Source organism: Numenius arquata, chromosome 15, assembly GCF_964106895.1.
Source record: "Numenius arquata chromosome 15, bNumArq3.hap1.1, whole genome shotgun sequence".
NCBI classification, from domain to species: Eukaryota; Metazoa; Chordata; class Aves; order Charadriiformes; family Scolopacidae; genus Numenius; species Numenius arquata.
The window spans coordinates 9462164-9480291 of NC_133590.1; the positions used below are offsets into that span (position 1 = coordinate 9462164).

Genomic DNA, 18128 nt, shown 5'->3' on the forward strand with positions numbered 1-18128 from the left:
AAATGGTATCAATGGAATTCTGTGAATTTGAGAGGAAGAATTTTCTTTTCTTCTTTTGCACTGCTGAAAAGTCTGCCTTTACTGCACAGAAAATGATCAGAGCAATCACAGCATTTTACTCTGCATCTTTAATTACAGGCCAGAGTATTTCACCTCAAACAAGCATTTGGAATAAGCAGAATAGGAAAACCTGGGTTAATTCTCCTTCCAAGAAGAAGAGATTTACCACTGCTTTCAACCATCTTTTTTTTTTTAAAAGTGGCTACAACTGTTTTGTAAAGCCTCATTTGACAACATGTTTTGAAAACAGGTCTACATCCAGGGCAGCTGCCGGAATGCCAGTGAATCCTGAGTGGGTGTAAGACAGACTAGGATGTCCTGGGCGGGTAGAGGAGAGCTTCAGCTACTGGGAAAATTTTAATATTGAAACTAAGATTAACAGGGCTTGGAGGCTTTTGAGTTTGTATGTAGGTATTTAAATGTGACCACAATCCAACTTGGGTACTCAAGTGCTTTTCTGAATCTGAGACTTGCTTATTACAAATAAATCAAGAAACCCAGAAAATAACCAAAGAAGTCAGGAAAGGAACCTGAGGCTGAGGGAAGTGAATACTTGTAATATAACAGTCTAAATTTTACCTTTCTTCTTTTCTACATTCTTCACCTCTTCAGAGGACACAATCTTGTTTCTTGTTTTCTTTTCTCCCCTCTGAAGTCTTGCACATTGAACTCTAGAAAAGTGGCTATTTACATTTTAAGTCTGGTACTAATCCTGTCATAACAACATGTTTGGTTGTTTATTTGCGAAGCCATCAACCTTAGTTTATGTGGAATTCACCAGATTAATTCTGGTTTAATAATACGATTAAAAACTAAGTTTAAATCAGCATCATTTATTTCTAAAAAAAAATAAATTGTATAAGTCGATCAGCTTTTTTAAGAAGAAGAGATGAAGTTTTATTTGTAATGATTCTTGTAAGTATTGCTAAGACCATTTTAGTTAGGAGACATTGCAGTGATTAATGCATAGTTGTTTGCATTTTAATATTTGATTTATATATCAGATCTGTATTTGTGCACACTGTCAAACTTTATTCTGTTCTTGTCAAAATACTTATTACTCCTGACAGGTGTAACATGCTCACATTAATCCTTAATTCCTTGATTCAATTTTCTAATTGCTTTTTTGGCATGAGTTTAGAGCCATTTAGTCTTACGTGATCTATTTGTCTTATGGTATAATAATGCACTTTTAAAAATTGGATGCACCTAACTTAGAATGCTGAACAGAAAATATATATAGATATTACTTAGTACTGAAAATCCAAAGTTTTATAGCAGTTCTGAGAGACACCACTTCTTGATAGCACTTCTGAGAGACACCACTTCTTGGAATACAGATAGAGCCCAAACACTTCACACTTTTCATCTTCCGGTATTCAGGGTATTAAATGCTTTTATTGATCGACATAAATAGATGCTAAAGTTTCAGTATGTTTCCCCCAAAGAGATTCTGAACCGTTATAACAGATCCATGAACATCCCTTTAGTCATCGTTGTGTTCTCCAGCTCCCCTCACCTCTTTGTGCCCCTGCCTTCTGGTGCCCATCCAGCCCACCAAGAGTGACAGAATACACTTCCCAGCTTCTTCTTGCTCTGGGCTCTTACAGCTGCTCATTTGTGTTATTCCTAAATAGCCAAATAACACTATACAAGATTTGCTGGGTTTTTCACTACTTAAATAAAAACACAAACCTTTTTTTTTTTTTTTATTTTCTTGTCATTATAAAGCACGTGTGCTAAGTTACTTAGAAATAAATACTTTTAATAGAGGTATGAATATGGTATACACTGACATATGTTTTTATGCCAGTAATGGCTGTATTGTCACCTGTCCTTTGTATAGGAAAAAAAAAAATCTAGCCAAAATTTGTTTCTTCTAGAAACAGATCAAGGGTGAGCAAAGAATCTTCACAAACTCACCCAGGCAGCTGAACTTTGGCAAGGTCTTTATAGAATTTTCAGAAAAAAAATCTGGAAAATGGAGAATCTTTCTTCTGATAAAAATCTAGCACCCGGGGAAGACGACTTCTAACGCTTATTTTCTGTGACTAAATGTATGACTATACATTTAAATGGTGTATAAAACCTTGTATTTTTTTCTTTTCTTTTATTCTCTGTTTTATTCCCTTCCCTCTCTACTTGTTTCTTCTTTCTACATCCACTGACATACTCTTCTTTTCTCGCTATCAATAATAATACATGCTTTTTCACCCTTTTATTTCTTTCTGGTTTTTTTCCCCTTTCTTTTTCAGCTTCCCAACTGATATACCTCTTTCTCTCTGTCATAGTGTCTGTAAGAAAAGGAATATAAGAGTAAAGGTTGTTTAATAAAGAAATGTTTAGTTATTCTGTCTTCCACTGATAAAGTTTTATTAACTCTGTGATTGTCATTTGTGCTTTTTGGCAAAAATGTAAGTCACCTTCTGTACAGAGGGAAAAAAAAAAGATAATTCTAGCAAGTAAATCATGGTAGCTAAGTGCTTTGGGCAAACAAACATGTGCCTTATCTCTTCCAAAAAACCCGTGGAAAATGCATGATAAATGGCACATTTCAGAGAACATGTTATGTCACTGTGAAATAACTTTGATTCATGGTTATGTATTTATCTTTAAACAACTGACAAACCTTAGGGTATCTAAATTATTATCATTTGCTTTATGCCTCCATGTTTTTTTCTAGTGAATCTGAATGATATAAGGTAAGATAAGGCATCTGTTTTTTCAGTCAGAATGTTCTATAATGAAAAAATAATAAGCACAAATACAAAATTCTTACTGTATTTGATTTTTGGATGAAGTCCTCTGAAAAATATTTATCAGAAATAATTTTCTCCAGTTATGTTTTAAAAAGCATTAGTATAAACTTCAAACAAAAAAGGACGGGGCCTGGTAATTAAAGGTTTTATATTATGTAGCAGTAGAAAATATCATTTTTATTTATAATAAAGTAATTATTCACTAAATTAAAAGGCATAACAGTAAATTTGTTCCTTTGAGTTGTGTGTCTGCATAAACTGTACTCTGAATTACTTTTTAAAATGAAGATTTCATTTTGGCAGCCTTTTCAAATAGAAAAGAATCATGTTATTTGATTTGCCCTTGTGACAAATCAGGAAAGATGAGTTACATGCTCTGTTGCTTGCATTAGTAATACCAACTACTTTAATCATAAATGCTGTATCAGGCTTCAGGTGCTGTTGTTCTAGTATATAGTGGAAGACAGCTCATTGCAGCCCATGCGAAGGTGTTAATTTGTAAAATCTATTTATCATATCAGTGAGCGCACGGGAGTCTCTGACTAACCACCTCCCCAGTTTATGGCACTCTGTCTGTGGACGTGAGGAGCACCTGGTCTGCTCCATTCACAGCTCTTGCTGCAGGAACTTGCCAAGAGCTGGAAAGTCTATTTTGCACTGAAGATGAAGGAGCAGGACCAACGCAGGGTGAGGCAGGAAGCACATGGTTGAAGTGAGATGAACTTAACTAGTATGGAATTGCATCCCTGTCTGGATGGCTGGGGAACAGAGATATAGGTAGAGGTGCTGGAATGAAGGGTCATGTATTTAGGTCCAACAGGAGGTGTGATATGAGTGTGTGACAGTCGGGAAGCCTTAGATTTTGACAATTGCAAGCGCAACAGGTAGGAGTGAATGAAAAGGTGTAATAGTGGGAGAAATAAGCAGAGAGGTGTACACCAGACTGCTGTCAGTTATGGTATGTTATATTATATTATTCTACTCTTATACTTGTCTGATTAGATTTAAGATGCCCGGGGCACAGACTAGAAGCTAATCTGAATGATTCCATCAAGACCCTTTTCTATATTAAATGCTAGGATCAGAGGAATTACCATTATTTTTGGTAACAAAATGCCAACGTACATAAGTTGGCCTTCAACATGCATAAGTCAAAGAAGCCTTAATAAGAAAAATTTCCTACACCTTTCTTTTCCAATAATCCACTGGTACTTCTTCTGTGTATGTGCAATTACTGCTGCTAATATTACTGAGATTCTTACTCTGTTTTCCCCCTTTTCTGCATTGCTTTTAGTGTAGAATCATACCATCCAGCAACGTCTGTCGAAATGTTTTGCCAATAATAGCAACATGGAAGTCGACAGACCTACACCAGTTTACACAAGTTCAGAATCTCTTCTCTTCATCTGTTCCTTTGGCCTACATTGAACCAATACATTACGAAAAAGATATTAGATATTACAAATCCAGTGCACTCAGTTTAGAAAATAGTTCTTATGCTGTATTTTTAAAACGTTATTTTTTTAGCTGAATCTTTTGGGGTTTTACCTTTCTGTTGCATTGTTTGGTAAGATTTAGTGAATATAAGTTGTCGTTCATTATGTCATGGCAATTTTAAATTAGATGACATTCCTCACCCAAGTTGTTTTAATGCTATCAGCTCAAATGAATCTAGAGAAATGCCTTTCAAATATGACCATGAAGTAAAAAATAAGTATATTTATCTATTGCTTGATTGATTGCTGTATTCTCTGTTTCCTTATCTGCGCTGAGCAGTAATAAATGTTGGTTACTTGGAGGTAGAAAAATAGAAAATGATAATTGCTTTACATGATGCAAGTGCCTTTGTTTTCTTTATATCTAGTACTTTGCAGTGTATTTAACTTGGCTAAACTATCATTTTTCTTAGAATACTTGAATCAGTTGACATTTATATACACATTGCATTTTGCATGTAAATAGAAAGTTTTATGGTTTTGAATTTTGAATCAAAACATCAAACTCATATTTTGCCTTGGAACATGATAGACATTCTCAAAATTTACAAACAAAAGAAAGAAGCAAATGCTTATGCTGATTTTGACCTAATGTTTTTAGAAATAGCTTTAGTACTTGACTAAACTTTTAAGCTCTCCAAAGTGAAATGCCTATCTCTTAGTGAGCACAAAACATGGAAACATGTAAATATGGAAACATTGTAAATTGTCATATCAGAAACTTATTATTCTATGGCTTTGTAGGCTGCTCTGCGTTTTTCCAGCTCATAGTGTCCTCAGTCTTGGCAACTTGAGAACAACATGGCAGCAACCATTAAGTCGAAAACTAACTGCAAATTACAAGATATATATAGCTAATAAGAGTGAGATGCTTGGTAACAGCACATACCTCCTGCCAGCAAAAATACTCTTATCATAGCTTTGTATAAGACAAAGTAAGATGATAATCACACAAGCAACATTTTCGGAAAGTTTCTAAGTTTATTTAAATATAGTAATACTGCACCTGTTTTCTGCATATGCAAAAAAAATTTAGGAAGGTCCTGCCTCAAAGAAATTATTTGCTTGCCAGTACAGACACAGAGAAGGCAGACTTACTGGCCTGGGAAACTCAAGAGGGACTGGCTATCTTTATGTATCTGTAATATAGATTTGCTCTCATTTTATGGTTTTGGCATTAGGGGGGCTAGGTAATGGGTGCTGTTGAAGCACCGGTCTTTTGCATGGGCTCTTCTTATTAGAATAAGGGAAATTCCAGTTCTTTCAGATACCAGTGTGTATATGAAAAGGTTTTGCCGTTTTCTAAACTTTAAGAATTTGATATCACTACATTTAGTGAGCTGTAAAATTAAGTATAATTTTGTTGTCTTTATGAATATTTCATTTTCTCTGTTTGGTTAGATTTGCAGTGTGGGCTGTTAAAGCCCATTTTTAAGTCAATTAATAGGGCTAGGATAACCTGTTTAAATGCAAAGAACTAATTGGGAAAAATATCTTCCCATTGTTACAGTGCACCTTAAAATAAATTAAAGATGTACAAATAAAAATGTAATGGAAATCTTGGATGTTACATGGGTATCTTCCTTCATTTTTCAGGGCGCTCCTAAACCGATTGCCATTGAGCCATGTTCCGGAAACAGAGCTGCAGTCCTCACGGTATTTTTATGTCTGCCCAGAGGATCATCAGGAGTCCCACCTCCTGGTCAGTCAGGTAAGGTTCGTGTTGGTGAGCATCATGTCTGTCCTTATGCAACACAGTCTTCTTGGACAAATGTATCCATACAGATCCAAAATAATGCACAGCAGATGAATACAAGGGGCTACTCAGTCAAGTTGATGTTAAGTTCAGGGCCAATGTTTAATGAGGAAGTTTTGTTTGGAATTTGATGTGGTGTCCCGAATAAAAAGCCCAGTGATCCAACTAGGCTTGTTTGCAATGCTCTATCTCATTAGCACTTCCTGAAACAATATGTGTACATATCGATATTCTTCACCTTGTCTTGTAAGGCAAAAAATTTTCAAATGCAGCCGCTTTTAGAGTTTCAGTTCAAGTTGGTATAAATGAGGCTATATAGGAAATACCAGCAAGTATCCTCAGTTGAAGTTGATTTTTAGTGCACTAACTTCTAGTTAAGTTCCTTTGCACCATGAATCCCAATGCTGTGCTATCCAGGATTCAATTAAAATATTAGCATTTCCCAGAATGCCTGCTGGATGAAACCTGGGATTGTGTGAATGAATGTGTCCGCTTCACTAGGAAGGTGTTCACTTTGGAAATGATCCTGGCTCATTTTAAAGCAGCCTTTGCATTATCTGGAAGCATTTCTTGTGGTAATCTACCTTATCTGATCTATGCTAGATCATTGTACAAAGCCGTTACAGCCATTCTTATACAATACTTCCTAAACAGGAGATACCTAAATACTCTTTTAGAGTCCTTTAAATAACTGCCTACAACGATACGATACAAAATGGTCATGACAACAAAGTTTTGACAGTAATGTGGCGCTGCACGGGTGACCAGTTCACTATTTCAGAATTCATTGGAGCTGTTGCCGAAATGAACACTTTGTAATGAATAGTAAGCTGCATGATATGTGCCCAAAATGCTCCTATAAACCAGAAAATATGCTTTAGGGCTTTTATTATTAAGAGCCAAAAAGATATCCCTTTAACCTTCAAAAATCCATTTAAGAGATTAAAAAGTATTGAGTAATGATGATGAGGGCAAACTCAGTTGATTTATGTTGGAAATAAGCTCAGCTGGAGTGTTCTTTCTTCTTCCTTTGGCCTGATGACTATCAGTTATTTATTTGGAGTTTTTTTTGTTTGGCGTTTCTTTTGGGAGGGTGGGAGGTCATATATTTTTTGTTTTCCCTGAGTCCTGAGATGAGGACTTAGTTCTTAAAATGCTGTTTATGGCTTGGAATATCATTTCTGGAAGTGCTATGAAAATAAAAGTGTTACTGATGCTTCGTCAAGTACATTTCCTGGAAGAAGTATATAAATGTAAGTGCTCTGAAGAAAGCAATCAGGGAGGAAGGATGTTTAGTGTATTCCCTGTTCATGTTTTAAGGAAATGAAAAAGAAACAAAGGTGTTTATAGTCTTATAACCAGGAAAAACTTTATGAAAGGAAATTAAAAGTAATTGTTGAAATTGGAGCTTAAAATCGTTTTTTTCTGTTGTTTTCAAATTTACCTGTGATGTGCTTCTCGGCAGTAAAAATGTATTTATCCGGTTACTTCATAATCAGCTTCTATTTACTATATACATTTTTTTTAAAAGTAATTGCTGTTCTCTGCTATGTGTAAAACATGGATGGAATAGGCTTTTTGAAACAGGAGCTGGGTTCAACAACACAGCAGATGTGTCATTTTGAATGTTTCTCAATACAAGAAAGAACACACCTCTTTTTTACACGTTATGTCCTGCTGTTCTGTCTTATTACTTTGCCTTCCATTAGCTTATTATAGTGTTTGTCAGCCATTAGTATTTAAAAATACCTAAAATTTTTAGTCCCACAACTTTCACTTCATTCAGGGTCAAAAGCAAATAGAGATGCTTGAGGTGTGCAACCATGCTGATTTAACCATTAGATTATATTGCTATAATAATTTTTTCTTGTGTCTAATGAATTTTGGTACTTGTGGACTGCTTTCACTGTATGTAACCATGCATAGTCTGGGCAGAAGCTATTATACAAGTTTGTTGGTGTACCTGTAGCTCTACTAATTCATTTCATTCCTGTCCTGCAGCATTACCTGCTGCTTCTTTCCTGGGCTTCCTGGGAGCAGATGCTGTGAACTGCGCCAAGTTATTTGAAATGATGTGGAAGCTTTGTGCAGCAGACATATGTTTGCTATGCAGTTGGTTTCCCTTATGACCTAAGTTAGGTTAAACCAGTGATATTTAGATGGATGGAAGTGGTGTGTTGAGTAATTATGTCTTGCCAAGTAACTTTAGAATCCTCTATTACTTCCATATAACCATTTTCAAGCTCATTGGGATCATTCTAGGATAAAACTGACAGTGTGTCAAACATATTTATTTAAATGATATGTCAGCGATACTGATTCTCAGTTCTCAATGAGAGACCGTTGATTTCATTTCTTATATACATATGTCTGAAATGTAGGAAGGAAATGCCTCTACTGTTCTGCATTACATTTTCTCCAAAATCAAGAAAGCTAATTCTTTCCACAAATAACTAGTCTACGCTCTACTGGAGTTGTTAGATTTGTATTCTTATATTTTTAAGATCTGAATTCGATCAAACGTGAGTGTTACTTGTTTCCAAGCTTTATATTAACAAATATTTTGTTGGAAAATGTCTCTGAATATTAAAAAACCTAAACAAACTAATGTAAAGGTTACTGTTTCTGCAGCATATGTTCTATACTTCACCTTTATTAGCAGCTGGAAGAAAAGTTGAAACTACAGATGGTGGGCTTTGGCCAAAGGCTATGCAAAGGAAAAACTTCTCTAGGAGAGACCATATGTCCCAGTGGAGATCTGAATGCTCTCTACTTCCTGCAGAAAATACTCAGAACTTTACAGACTTTCAACAACATTGTTTAGTTCTAAGTGCTAATCTTCTAAATATACAAATAACAGCTACATTGCCACAATTAAACTACTTAAAAATAATATGTGGTTTAAGATAGGTTTTATACATGTAGATTCAGATGAAACATTAATAAAAATTAATTTATTGGGAAAAAAATCCCCACAACTATTTATTATGACTCATGCTTTAAAAAGGGTCTTTTTCAATGAAGGAATGATTTGTAGAATTAAACATCCTGAAAATCTGGAAAGTCAATAAATGTTACCATCATAGTAAGTTAGGTGTAACACAGTAAACCTTACATTTTCTTTTAGATGTAAGCTTTGAAGGGGATCCTAATAATTCCATTGCACTTCTCTAGAGTAGCAACTGTTTTAAATTAAATTTTGCTTGGATTGAGGTAGAAGTTAGAATCACATTATAAATGAGATTGTTCAATGAAAAACATTAAGGAAGTTTAGCAGTGATAAAAACCAAATTCCTTAATTTTGCATTGACTGATAGAACATGTGGTTTCCTCATTTCCTCATTCTTCAGTTGACTCATTGGCTGCATTGTACCTGAGTAATCAGATCAAAATTCAAAGGTTCAAAAAAAAAAAAAAAAAGCAATTCATGTGTATATCAATATGCGTGCATCAATGTATGTGCATACCAGAAAAATCACTTGTTCAAGCACTTGTGGGGCAGATTATAATATACGGTGGACATACACGTCTTAGAGATTTTATGACACATTGGAAGCTGGAGATAATCTGTTGTTGCTGTAGTGGCTGACCCCGTGCTTAAAGTAGCTTAAACTCTTCCTCATATCAAAGAAGATCTAATAATGAGAGCAGCTGCAACCAGATCTCTAGAAAGAACTGAATTATACATCTCAAAGGGTATTGAACAAAACAAGCTAGGAAGAAAAATAAAAAAACAGGATAATATATACATTACTTAATACAGAAAAAGGTGCCAATGAATTACCAGCAGTAGAAAGACCAAGAATAACTCCTTCAAGGTCTGCATACAGCTCTGGTGATGTATTGGGCAATACAGAAAGTATTGCTTGGTAGTGTGATAAATTCTGTTAAAAGAACTGTGATCATGTTATTATTATTATTAAAGTCAACTAAGTCCCACACTTTGAGGTATGGAGGTATCATACAATAAGTTTATAAAACTCTATGATTGCATCATTCTTGGATAAGGCCACTGAATGCTTTAAAGCACAAAGAGAAATGACAATATTAGAGCATTTCAAAATAATTCAGAATCAAGGGATGTAATTTCTGAATTATTTACAGATTATGTTATTTTCACACAGCATTTTTACCTATCTATCAAGCAGGTAAAAATGGTAGAGCACCGAGTAAAGATGCTTTCCTAATAACACAGTGAGCTGAATGATCTCTGAAGGTGTACATACAGGAGTGCCTCGCTATTAAACCTTAGAGGATATCTAACATTAATATGGCTCTGCCTAGGTGAGGTGAATCTAACTTCATAGTTAAAAGTAACAGTTGGAAATTAAAATAAAGAACTAAATAAAATATAGTAATTAATAGAGAAACTTCAGTGGAACTAATTTTGTGGTGGAAGCTGTGGAATTTACATCCTGGAAGACTCCATGCAGTATTCTGTTGTAAATATAAATGAAGATATCAAAATTTCACGTTCATCAGGCCTCCCCAGTAGCGCTATCTGAAAGTTACTCTCTGATATCCTTGAATCAAAACAGAATTTCATGTAATTCTGGCCACACTAACTGTGGCGTTCAATCCTACTTAATCAGCAAGCTACAGTAGGATCACAGAATCAATAAAATTACCATGCCATCTGCCTTCCCTGTACTCACCATCATAATGAATAACGACTCATTAAGTGTTCTACAAGACAATTAGCTCTGGATGGGGGTTTTCAGTAACAAGGCTTTCTTGGTTTTATTTCTAATTTTCTCTGATTAAAATAAGAAAAAAAGAATACATATCATAAGAAGCACATATATGTATATATGAAATAAAAAATAGTTTTTATAAAGTACTATATTTAATTATATTGCTCAATTGTTCTGAACCTTGGAAACAAAGCCATAGGTTAGGATTTTTCATATGTAGAATGGGTTCATATGTGTACCTATCTCAGTATGCAGTGAAATAGTTGCAGGCATACACCAGGGCAAGTGAGTTCCATGAATTTCCATCTGCTACAAACACATTCCTTGCTCAGTCCCTTCATACCTGCAAAATAACCCAATATAAACTCAGTAGGGCTACAAGGATGAGTAAAGATTTTCTTGTAGAAAATTGTTAAAGATGTTGATGAAAATATACTGTAATTAAGACATACAAAAGATGGTTACTGTGAGCTCATATATTGCATATCTTTGTGTTGAATCTCTTATGGCCTTTTTCATGTTGGAGGCTATTCATAGAATACTGAAGGAGTGAATACAGGATGAATTAATGAAAAAGTTAATAAAAAAATATAAATTGAATTATATAGTGTCATGTAAGGAGGACATATTATTAAGGGCCTCTGAGTGCGTGTCAAGGGTTCTGGCATTTTTCATATACTCAAAGGGAAAAGACAAGGGAAATACAGGGAAACACCTGAATCTGATTCTGCATTAGCAAGTATATCTGTGTGCCTGCTGAAGAGCTCCTGCCTCACAGCAGCAGTGATGCTGAAGAGTCGAGGGTGAACTTCAGAGGCTCATTTTCTAAGGACCACTTTAACCTCTTGTCTTCTCGGACATACATATTCTGGTCCAGCATTTCACCTCTTATTAGACCTTTTCTTATACTCAGAAAGGAGGGGTGGTGGGGGAGGGGGACTTGAGACTTGCTTCTGTTTAGAACAGAGGCCAGGCCAGATCATTAATCGTGTTTGTCCTTTGTGTGGTCTCTGTTCAAACTGGAAAATCACAACTTATGAGTTCAAGGGCTGTGTGTATGGTATAATGTCAGGTAGATAGTAGAGCAGAGTGATGCCAAGGTATCTGTTTTGGAATAATGCTTATGCTAAGTTATATTTCATGCTATATAAAATGTGGCATTAACTATTTATAGAGTATTGCACACAGCATTTTGAAGGCATATATGGAGTAATACCCACAGAAAAAAAAAAAAAAAAGAAACCTTAAACTGAGCAAAAGAGAACCGGGGAAAGAGAAGAGCTTAACCTAGAGAAGAGGTTATGTAAAAAGGCTCTATTTCTCTTCTGACTTCACTTAGAAGTGGGACTTCTGATTCATATGTATAGCAGGCTTTAGTGAAGAAAGGCAATGAGTACTGAATGTTGGGAGAAGAAAAGTGGGGGCAGAGGTAGAAATGAGAACATACTCATAACTGGTAGGATTGAAGGTTTACCTGTACTGTTTAGACTGTGTAAAGACTGAGTTTAATCTGTTTCTGTAGCCTAAGGCATGATGAGAGTGTTTTGTACGGAAATGTAATTTGGGTAATTGCATCAAGGGATTCTCCATATAGTTACCAATATGCTGCCAGTTAAATGCTCAAAAAGTAGAAAAAGTTAAAACTGTGTGGGAAAATCGAAATGGTCTTTGTAGGAGTTTAATTACTATAACTAAAACTAAACCCCTAGTTAATATATTAAGCAGTAACTTCAACTTATTGACACTGAGAGATTGGTTTGTCAAGTGCCATGGTCTCAAAAGTAAAACCTGGATTTCTTTTTAGTTAACTGGAGACACTTAGCAAAATAGCTCTTTAAGACTTGGTGAAAACTGAAATAATCTATCCTGAAGATCATTCTACTGAAGGAGTTGCTTTCTTTTAAATAGTAAGGCCTATTTTTGGAGCGACTATTTTCTGCTAAATTCCATTCTTTTGCACTGCATCAAATGAGGGAGCAGACTGTGTTTATAGCATTGACACTGTGAAAAGAACACAGTGGTAAGTGGCAGATGGTGCTGATGATTACTTAAAAAATATTTATGGTAATAGCAAAAACAAAGTAGATAATAAGACCCAGTAGCCACCACCACCCCTCCCTCAGCCCAAACCCAGAGCAATTATTTTTGCAACCTGCAGGGTGAAATCTACCTGAAAAGCGCTGAGGTTCTTAGCACAGTAAGCTCTGTAAGTGATGAAGAATGAGATGGGTATTGATTTTGTCTGGTCTTTTAAAGAATTTTAGGTGGTTCTGTTATGAATTAGTTTTTACATCATTCTAGCCATAGAATCTTGATTCCTTTATATTCTGAAGAATTTATTTGAGAAAGACATGAACACTTTAATATGAAGAACATGCAGTATAATGTTAGCAATGTGTCTTCCACAACTCTTGACAAAAGTAACTTATTGATTGGACACTAAAACCTGCATACTATAGAGCTATCAACTGGAGAAAAAGAAAAAATAAAGAAAAGAAAAAGAAGAGAACAGAAGAGTTAGAGACGGTTGTTTTACAACTTTATCACTGGATTTTCTGCCCCAGAGGGACTCAATAAAATGAGAGATATTAATAAAAACTGTTAAATACTATGAACATTTATTTGACAACTAGTCATTCATGCTGTCATTGTTCCTCCAGAGTATCAGAAATAGCCTTTTTTGGGTTACTTTTGCAGCTTTAATTGCACAAAGGCAACTGAAGGAATGTCTGACAAGGCTGTAGAAGTTCCGAATGCTGTGAAATATAAGTACAGTCGTGTACATCTCCTCCACTGCTCATGGAGGTTGGCTGAGCCATTTTCAGGTTGCATCCAAATGGCAATTTGGTAGTTTCCTCTCCCCACTCATCATGGGGAGTAGGAAGGCAATGTCAGATGCTCATGGTCCTAAGCTTCTGGCTTTGAACAGGCAGACTAGAACCCAAACCTTCAAATTGAAGGCTCTAACCTGGAAAGAATCCTCAACCATACCTGCCTGCTGACCATCACCTGAAGTGCTTGGGAGTTATCCCATTTTCATCCTGACATCTATCACTCGCAGTGTTTTAACACAGCGATCATATCTTTCAGGCTAAGGCAAATGAGGTCTGCTTTAAACAGGTTCTTCAGTCTTCTGAACACCTTTGTAGCACTGTCCCACTTTCAGCTTCAGCTTAGCTTTTTTTACCTTGCTTGACCAGGTTGCACTCAGAGTGCCATGTGAAGTCCCATCTGGTCTTGCCCAATGGCAGTAACATTTCCTTGCTTTATCCCATTTAACTTTTACTTTTTTTAAACAATTATCCCCCTGCTTCCAACTCGGTCATTCTGTGGCCATATTCTTACATCCCTGCCTTTCTTCTTTTCCTCAAACAGTGAACTTCCAGTGCATAAGTTCCTGCTTGTTCCCAAAATACACAGCTTTGAATTTTGCACTGTTGAATCTGAATACATTTATATTCCTCAGGTTCTTGAGGTCATGCATCTCTTTCTGGTTTATATTCTACTTCTTCTCTGTATTGATGTTACATGTCAATTTTTGTCATGACTGAATTTCAGCAGCATACTCCTGCTTTTATGCTAAGTTCTTTAATGAAAATATTAAAAAAAAAAAAACCTGCTTAAAACATTGCTACTTGTTGCCATGCTATACCTTCAGCAGTTTCCTTCTTCCTCTTCAAAAGTACCCTTTGTTTTCTCTCCATCATGCAATGTCCACTCTCCATAACTCCAGTTCTAATCTCTCATTTTTTATGTCTGTTGATAATTATTTCCAACAGTATAAGGTACGCTTTGGAAATCTAGATAGTCTTTTGCATGTTCTTACCCAGAAAATCAGTTAAGTTATTGTAGAAAACTATCAAGTTCGTCTGGCACAATCTTTGATGAAATATTGATGCATTCTGACCCATTTTCCATTTACCTGCCTTTAATTATTCTTTCTTGCCAAGTATCATATAGCTGAGTCTGATCAATAGATCAGTAAAGAACTAGATTTTTTTCTTTCTTGAATCTAGACAATTTTTAGTATGAAATAAACAGCACTTACTGTTCTTGATTTGTATGCCACTCCATTTGACATGACAGATTATTAGATTTCCCTGTTACCAGCATTTGTTTTATTGTATTCTTACAGAAGTAGTGTTCTGATTACTCTAGTGTCAATGCATAAAACTTCTGTTGTTTCTATTTTCATGTCCTCATTACATTATCCATGTTAATGGTGCCTTCTTTGTTAAATATTATCTTCCTCCTTGAAAACCATCAAATAATTCACTCCTGGGACAATATCTAGAAAATACTTGATCTCTGCCTCATTCTTTCTACATAATGACTCTTCTTCTTTTTTGTCTCTTATTTATTTATACAGTGAAAATGTTTAGATGCTTGTTTTAATAAACCTTTGCAAGGTCTAACTCAGCTTGACTTTTTGCAATTCTTATTTCACTCTTACGTTTCTTTACCTCTAAAACACAGTCTCCTTTGTTGCTTGATGTTTTTTATCTGTTTTCATAGGGTTTCTGAATTTAAAAAATGTGCATAGGCTCCTTCCTTTAGAAGGTCACTGGCTTCCGTATAGCACAGTTATAATGTATTGGAAGTCAGGGGAGAGTCAAGAATTTTTCTTGATGAATGTATTGTAGGTCAGCAGTAACCTTGCACAATGTGCTTTTCCATTGATGTAGAAAGGGACAGATTTCTAGCAGTGATTTGTCCCTTGAAGGGTCTGGGCAAGATTTATGGTAGCCAGGACCTTGTGCTCCCTACCTTGTCAAATGGCAGGGACAGCCTTAGGATCCCACAGAGGACTCCATGCGGAGGGTGGGGAACTGCTGTCCCTTTATATTTTGGTCCCTTTCTACTCACAGCTCTAATTTCCTTACCATAATCATTTTCTCCAAACAAAGTGGTAGTTTCCAGAGCTTGGTCTTATTTTCTTTTTTAGGCTGTGAAATCCTATACTTGTATTACTGGATGTCATGGTTTTTTTCCTTTTTGCCTATTCTGTGATGAGGAAGGCACAGAATTAGTAGGGTTTGGAAAGTCAGAGCGAAATTGATAGGATGCACAAAGAAAGTAATTCATGAATAGGAAGAAGAAAATGTTCTGTAAAGTTAGATCTTCAAATTTGGTTGTCTCCCAGGCAGACCCTTAGGCACTCTGCAAGGCTAATAGTTGAAAGAAATTGTAGAGTGCTTTTCTTCTTTTGACATAAACTGTACAGATATCAACAAAGGAAAGAAAAAGAAAAAAAACCCACCCAAACACAAAACAAACCCAAAAAAGTGATAAAGGCAACTAACAAACACGAAGTACTCGAGAATTTTGCTGAGAGATGATACTTACGTAATTTTTAATAGAAATAGCATGGAAAAAATCTTTTACTAGTATGATTTATTTTACACAAATGGAAACATTGGTGATCAGATAATGCTATTAAGCAGTGTTTTGTTCAACTCTCTTGATATTGACACAAAGACCCAGTGTTTCTTACATAAAAAATATGCAGTAATAGGGCCTCTCTTGTCTGCATTCAGCCAATATGAGTGAACAGCTTCACCTTAATAGAGTATCTGATTCAGCCGTGTTCCTCCTGAGAACTAAGCAGATTATTTTAATTTTGTACTGTTAAACTTTGAGGATTCAACAGATGTCTAGTTAGAGTAGCAAAATTAGGTAAAACGAACAAATCCCTGTGCAAGTGACACACTGGATGATATGTGTCCTTCCTGTTTGAAATTGGTGGCCTGGTTTTATATTCAGTCAACACATACTAGGTGGAGCAGATGGCTTACAGTTAAATTAGAACCATAAACCTTTCAAAGATAAAGTTAGATATGATTTAAGTCTTTCAGCAGGGGTCCCATCACCTATATCTCCTTCCTCTAACTTTGAATTCCTTGAAAAGAAGCACTTCTTTTTTTTTTTATCAACAGAAATCAAATCTGTTCAGATCTACCAATAGACAGAGTTACATTGAGACCTGTCCTGATTCTTAGTTGTACCATCATGGAAAGTTTCATTCATCACTGGGGCAATGCAATTGCCCATAATCTACCTTCCCATATTTATTTTATCACACTCTTGGGGTAAGATGCTTCTACTGTCTATTTTTGGGATAAAGCTATCCAAAATTATACAGAGACCAATCATATTTATCATTCTGTGGCATTTGATGGCATCCATCTGTTTATTTATGAAACCATTAAAGACTTATTGAGTTACTAGACTACAGAGAAAATAAATCGAGTTATCATCTATAGTTAAATTCAGTCCTTGCATCTGCTGTCTTTTCAGCCTGTATGGTGTTTTCTGAAATTACACTGGCTCTCAGACCCAGACTTCAGGAATACATTTACTTCACAGCCTTTTTATGCCATTTCAAATGAATTTCTAATGCATGAGCAATTTGTGGTTCAGGAAAATGTTGACAGAAGGATGTCAGGGCTTTCTGTTGTTAGCAGTTTAAAAGCATGATAGGGACAGTTCTTGCTTAAAAGTGGCTCTTAAAAGTTTGGAGCTGCTCAATTTCTAGAATCGTTTGATCCAACCCCTTTCAATCAATATTGTGCAACTGCTGTAGGAAGATAGGTTTAAAGCTTATGGACGCAAATAAATTAACATCACTATCATTATTATTAAGTAAAACAGTTTTGAGATGAAGGATAGGAGATGAACTACTCTCTGTGCTCTATATATTCAATTACTGTTGTAAGTACAAAGGAAAAGACATAGGGTTTAAAGGTCAAAACTTTCTGTTAATAAAATTGAATAGCAGACTGAGAAAATATATATTAATGGGATTCTTTCTTTCTTGTAATAAGAGTAAGTTTGTAACAGTGAATTTAGTTATTGCCTGCATCCTTTCTGGTTGTGGATTAACTTTCCTGTAACTGTGAAATCACTATAAATGTCCTTCTGAAGAAGCTATTTTGGATCCAGCAAAAATATTAACTCAAACCATCCGGAGGTAGCTTAGAGCTCAGGGCTGGTGTTAATTAGCTCACGGTTGTTATAGAGGTTGCTTGTTATGACATCTTCCTTTACTGTGACAGCTTCTCAGCTTCTCTTATTCGTGTGCCTTGGGTAGTTCTGCTTCATAATTCTGGAACTGAGAAGTATAGGGAATATAGTTCAGAGACATCTATGTGTCACTCATATCCTGTAGGAATGTAGTAGATCCAGGTCAGTGCTGTCTATACGAGAACAGGGCTGAGCTCTGCATCTCTCTGCTCTATCCTTTTAGCATCTAGGTACGACATTCTGCCTACACATACAACCAGCTAAACTGGTTATCCAAATCATAGAATCATAGAATTGTCTAGGTTGGAAGGGACCTTTAAGATCCTCTAGTCCAACCATC

The 18128-nt window shown here is 35.6% G+C and overlaps 1 protein-coding gene across 1 annotated transcript in view; it reads left to right on the plus strand.

Moving 5' to 3' along the window:
- Positions 1 to 18128, plus strand: part of ATRNL1 (attractin like 1) — a 509295-nt gene that overhangs the window by 451482 nt on the left and 39685 nt on the right. Inside the window, exon 28 of the mRNA XM_074158859.1 lies at positions 5912 to 6026. Coding sequence (XP_074014960.1) covers positions 5912 to 6026 — 115 coding nt within the window. The remainder of the gene's footprint in view (positions 1 to 5911; positions 6027 to 18128) is intronic.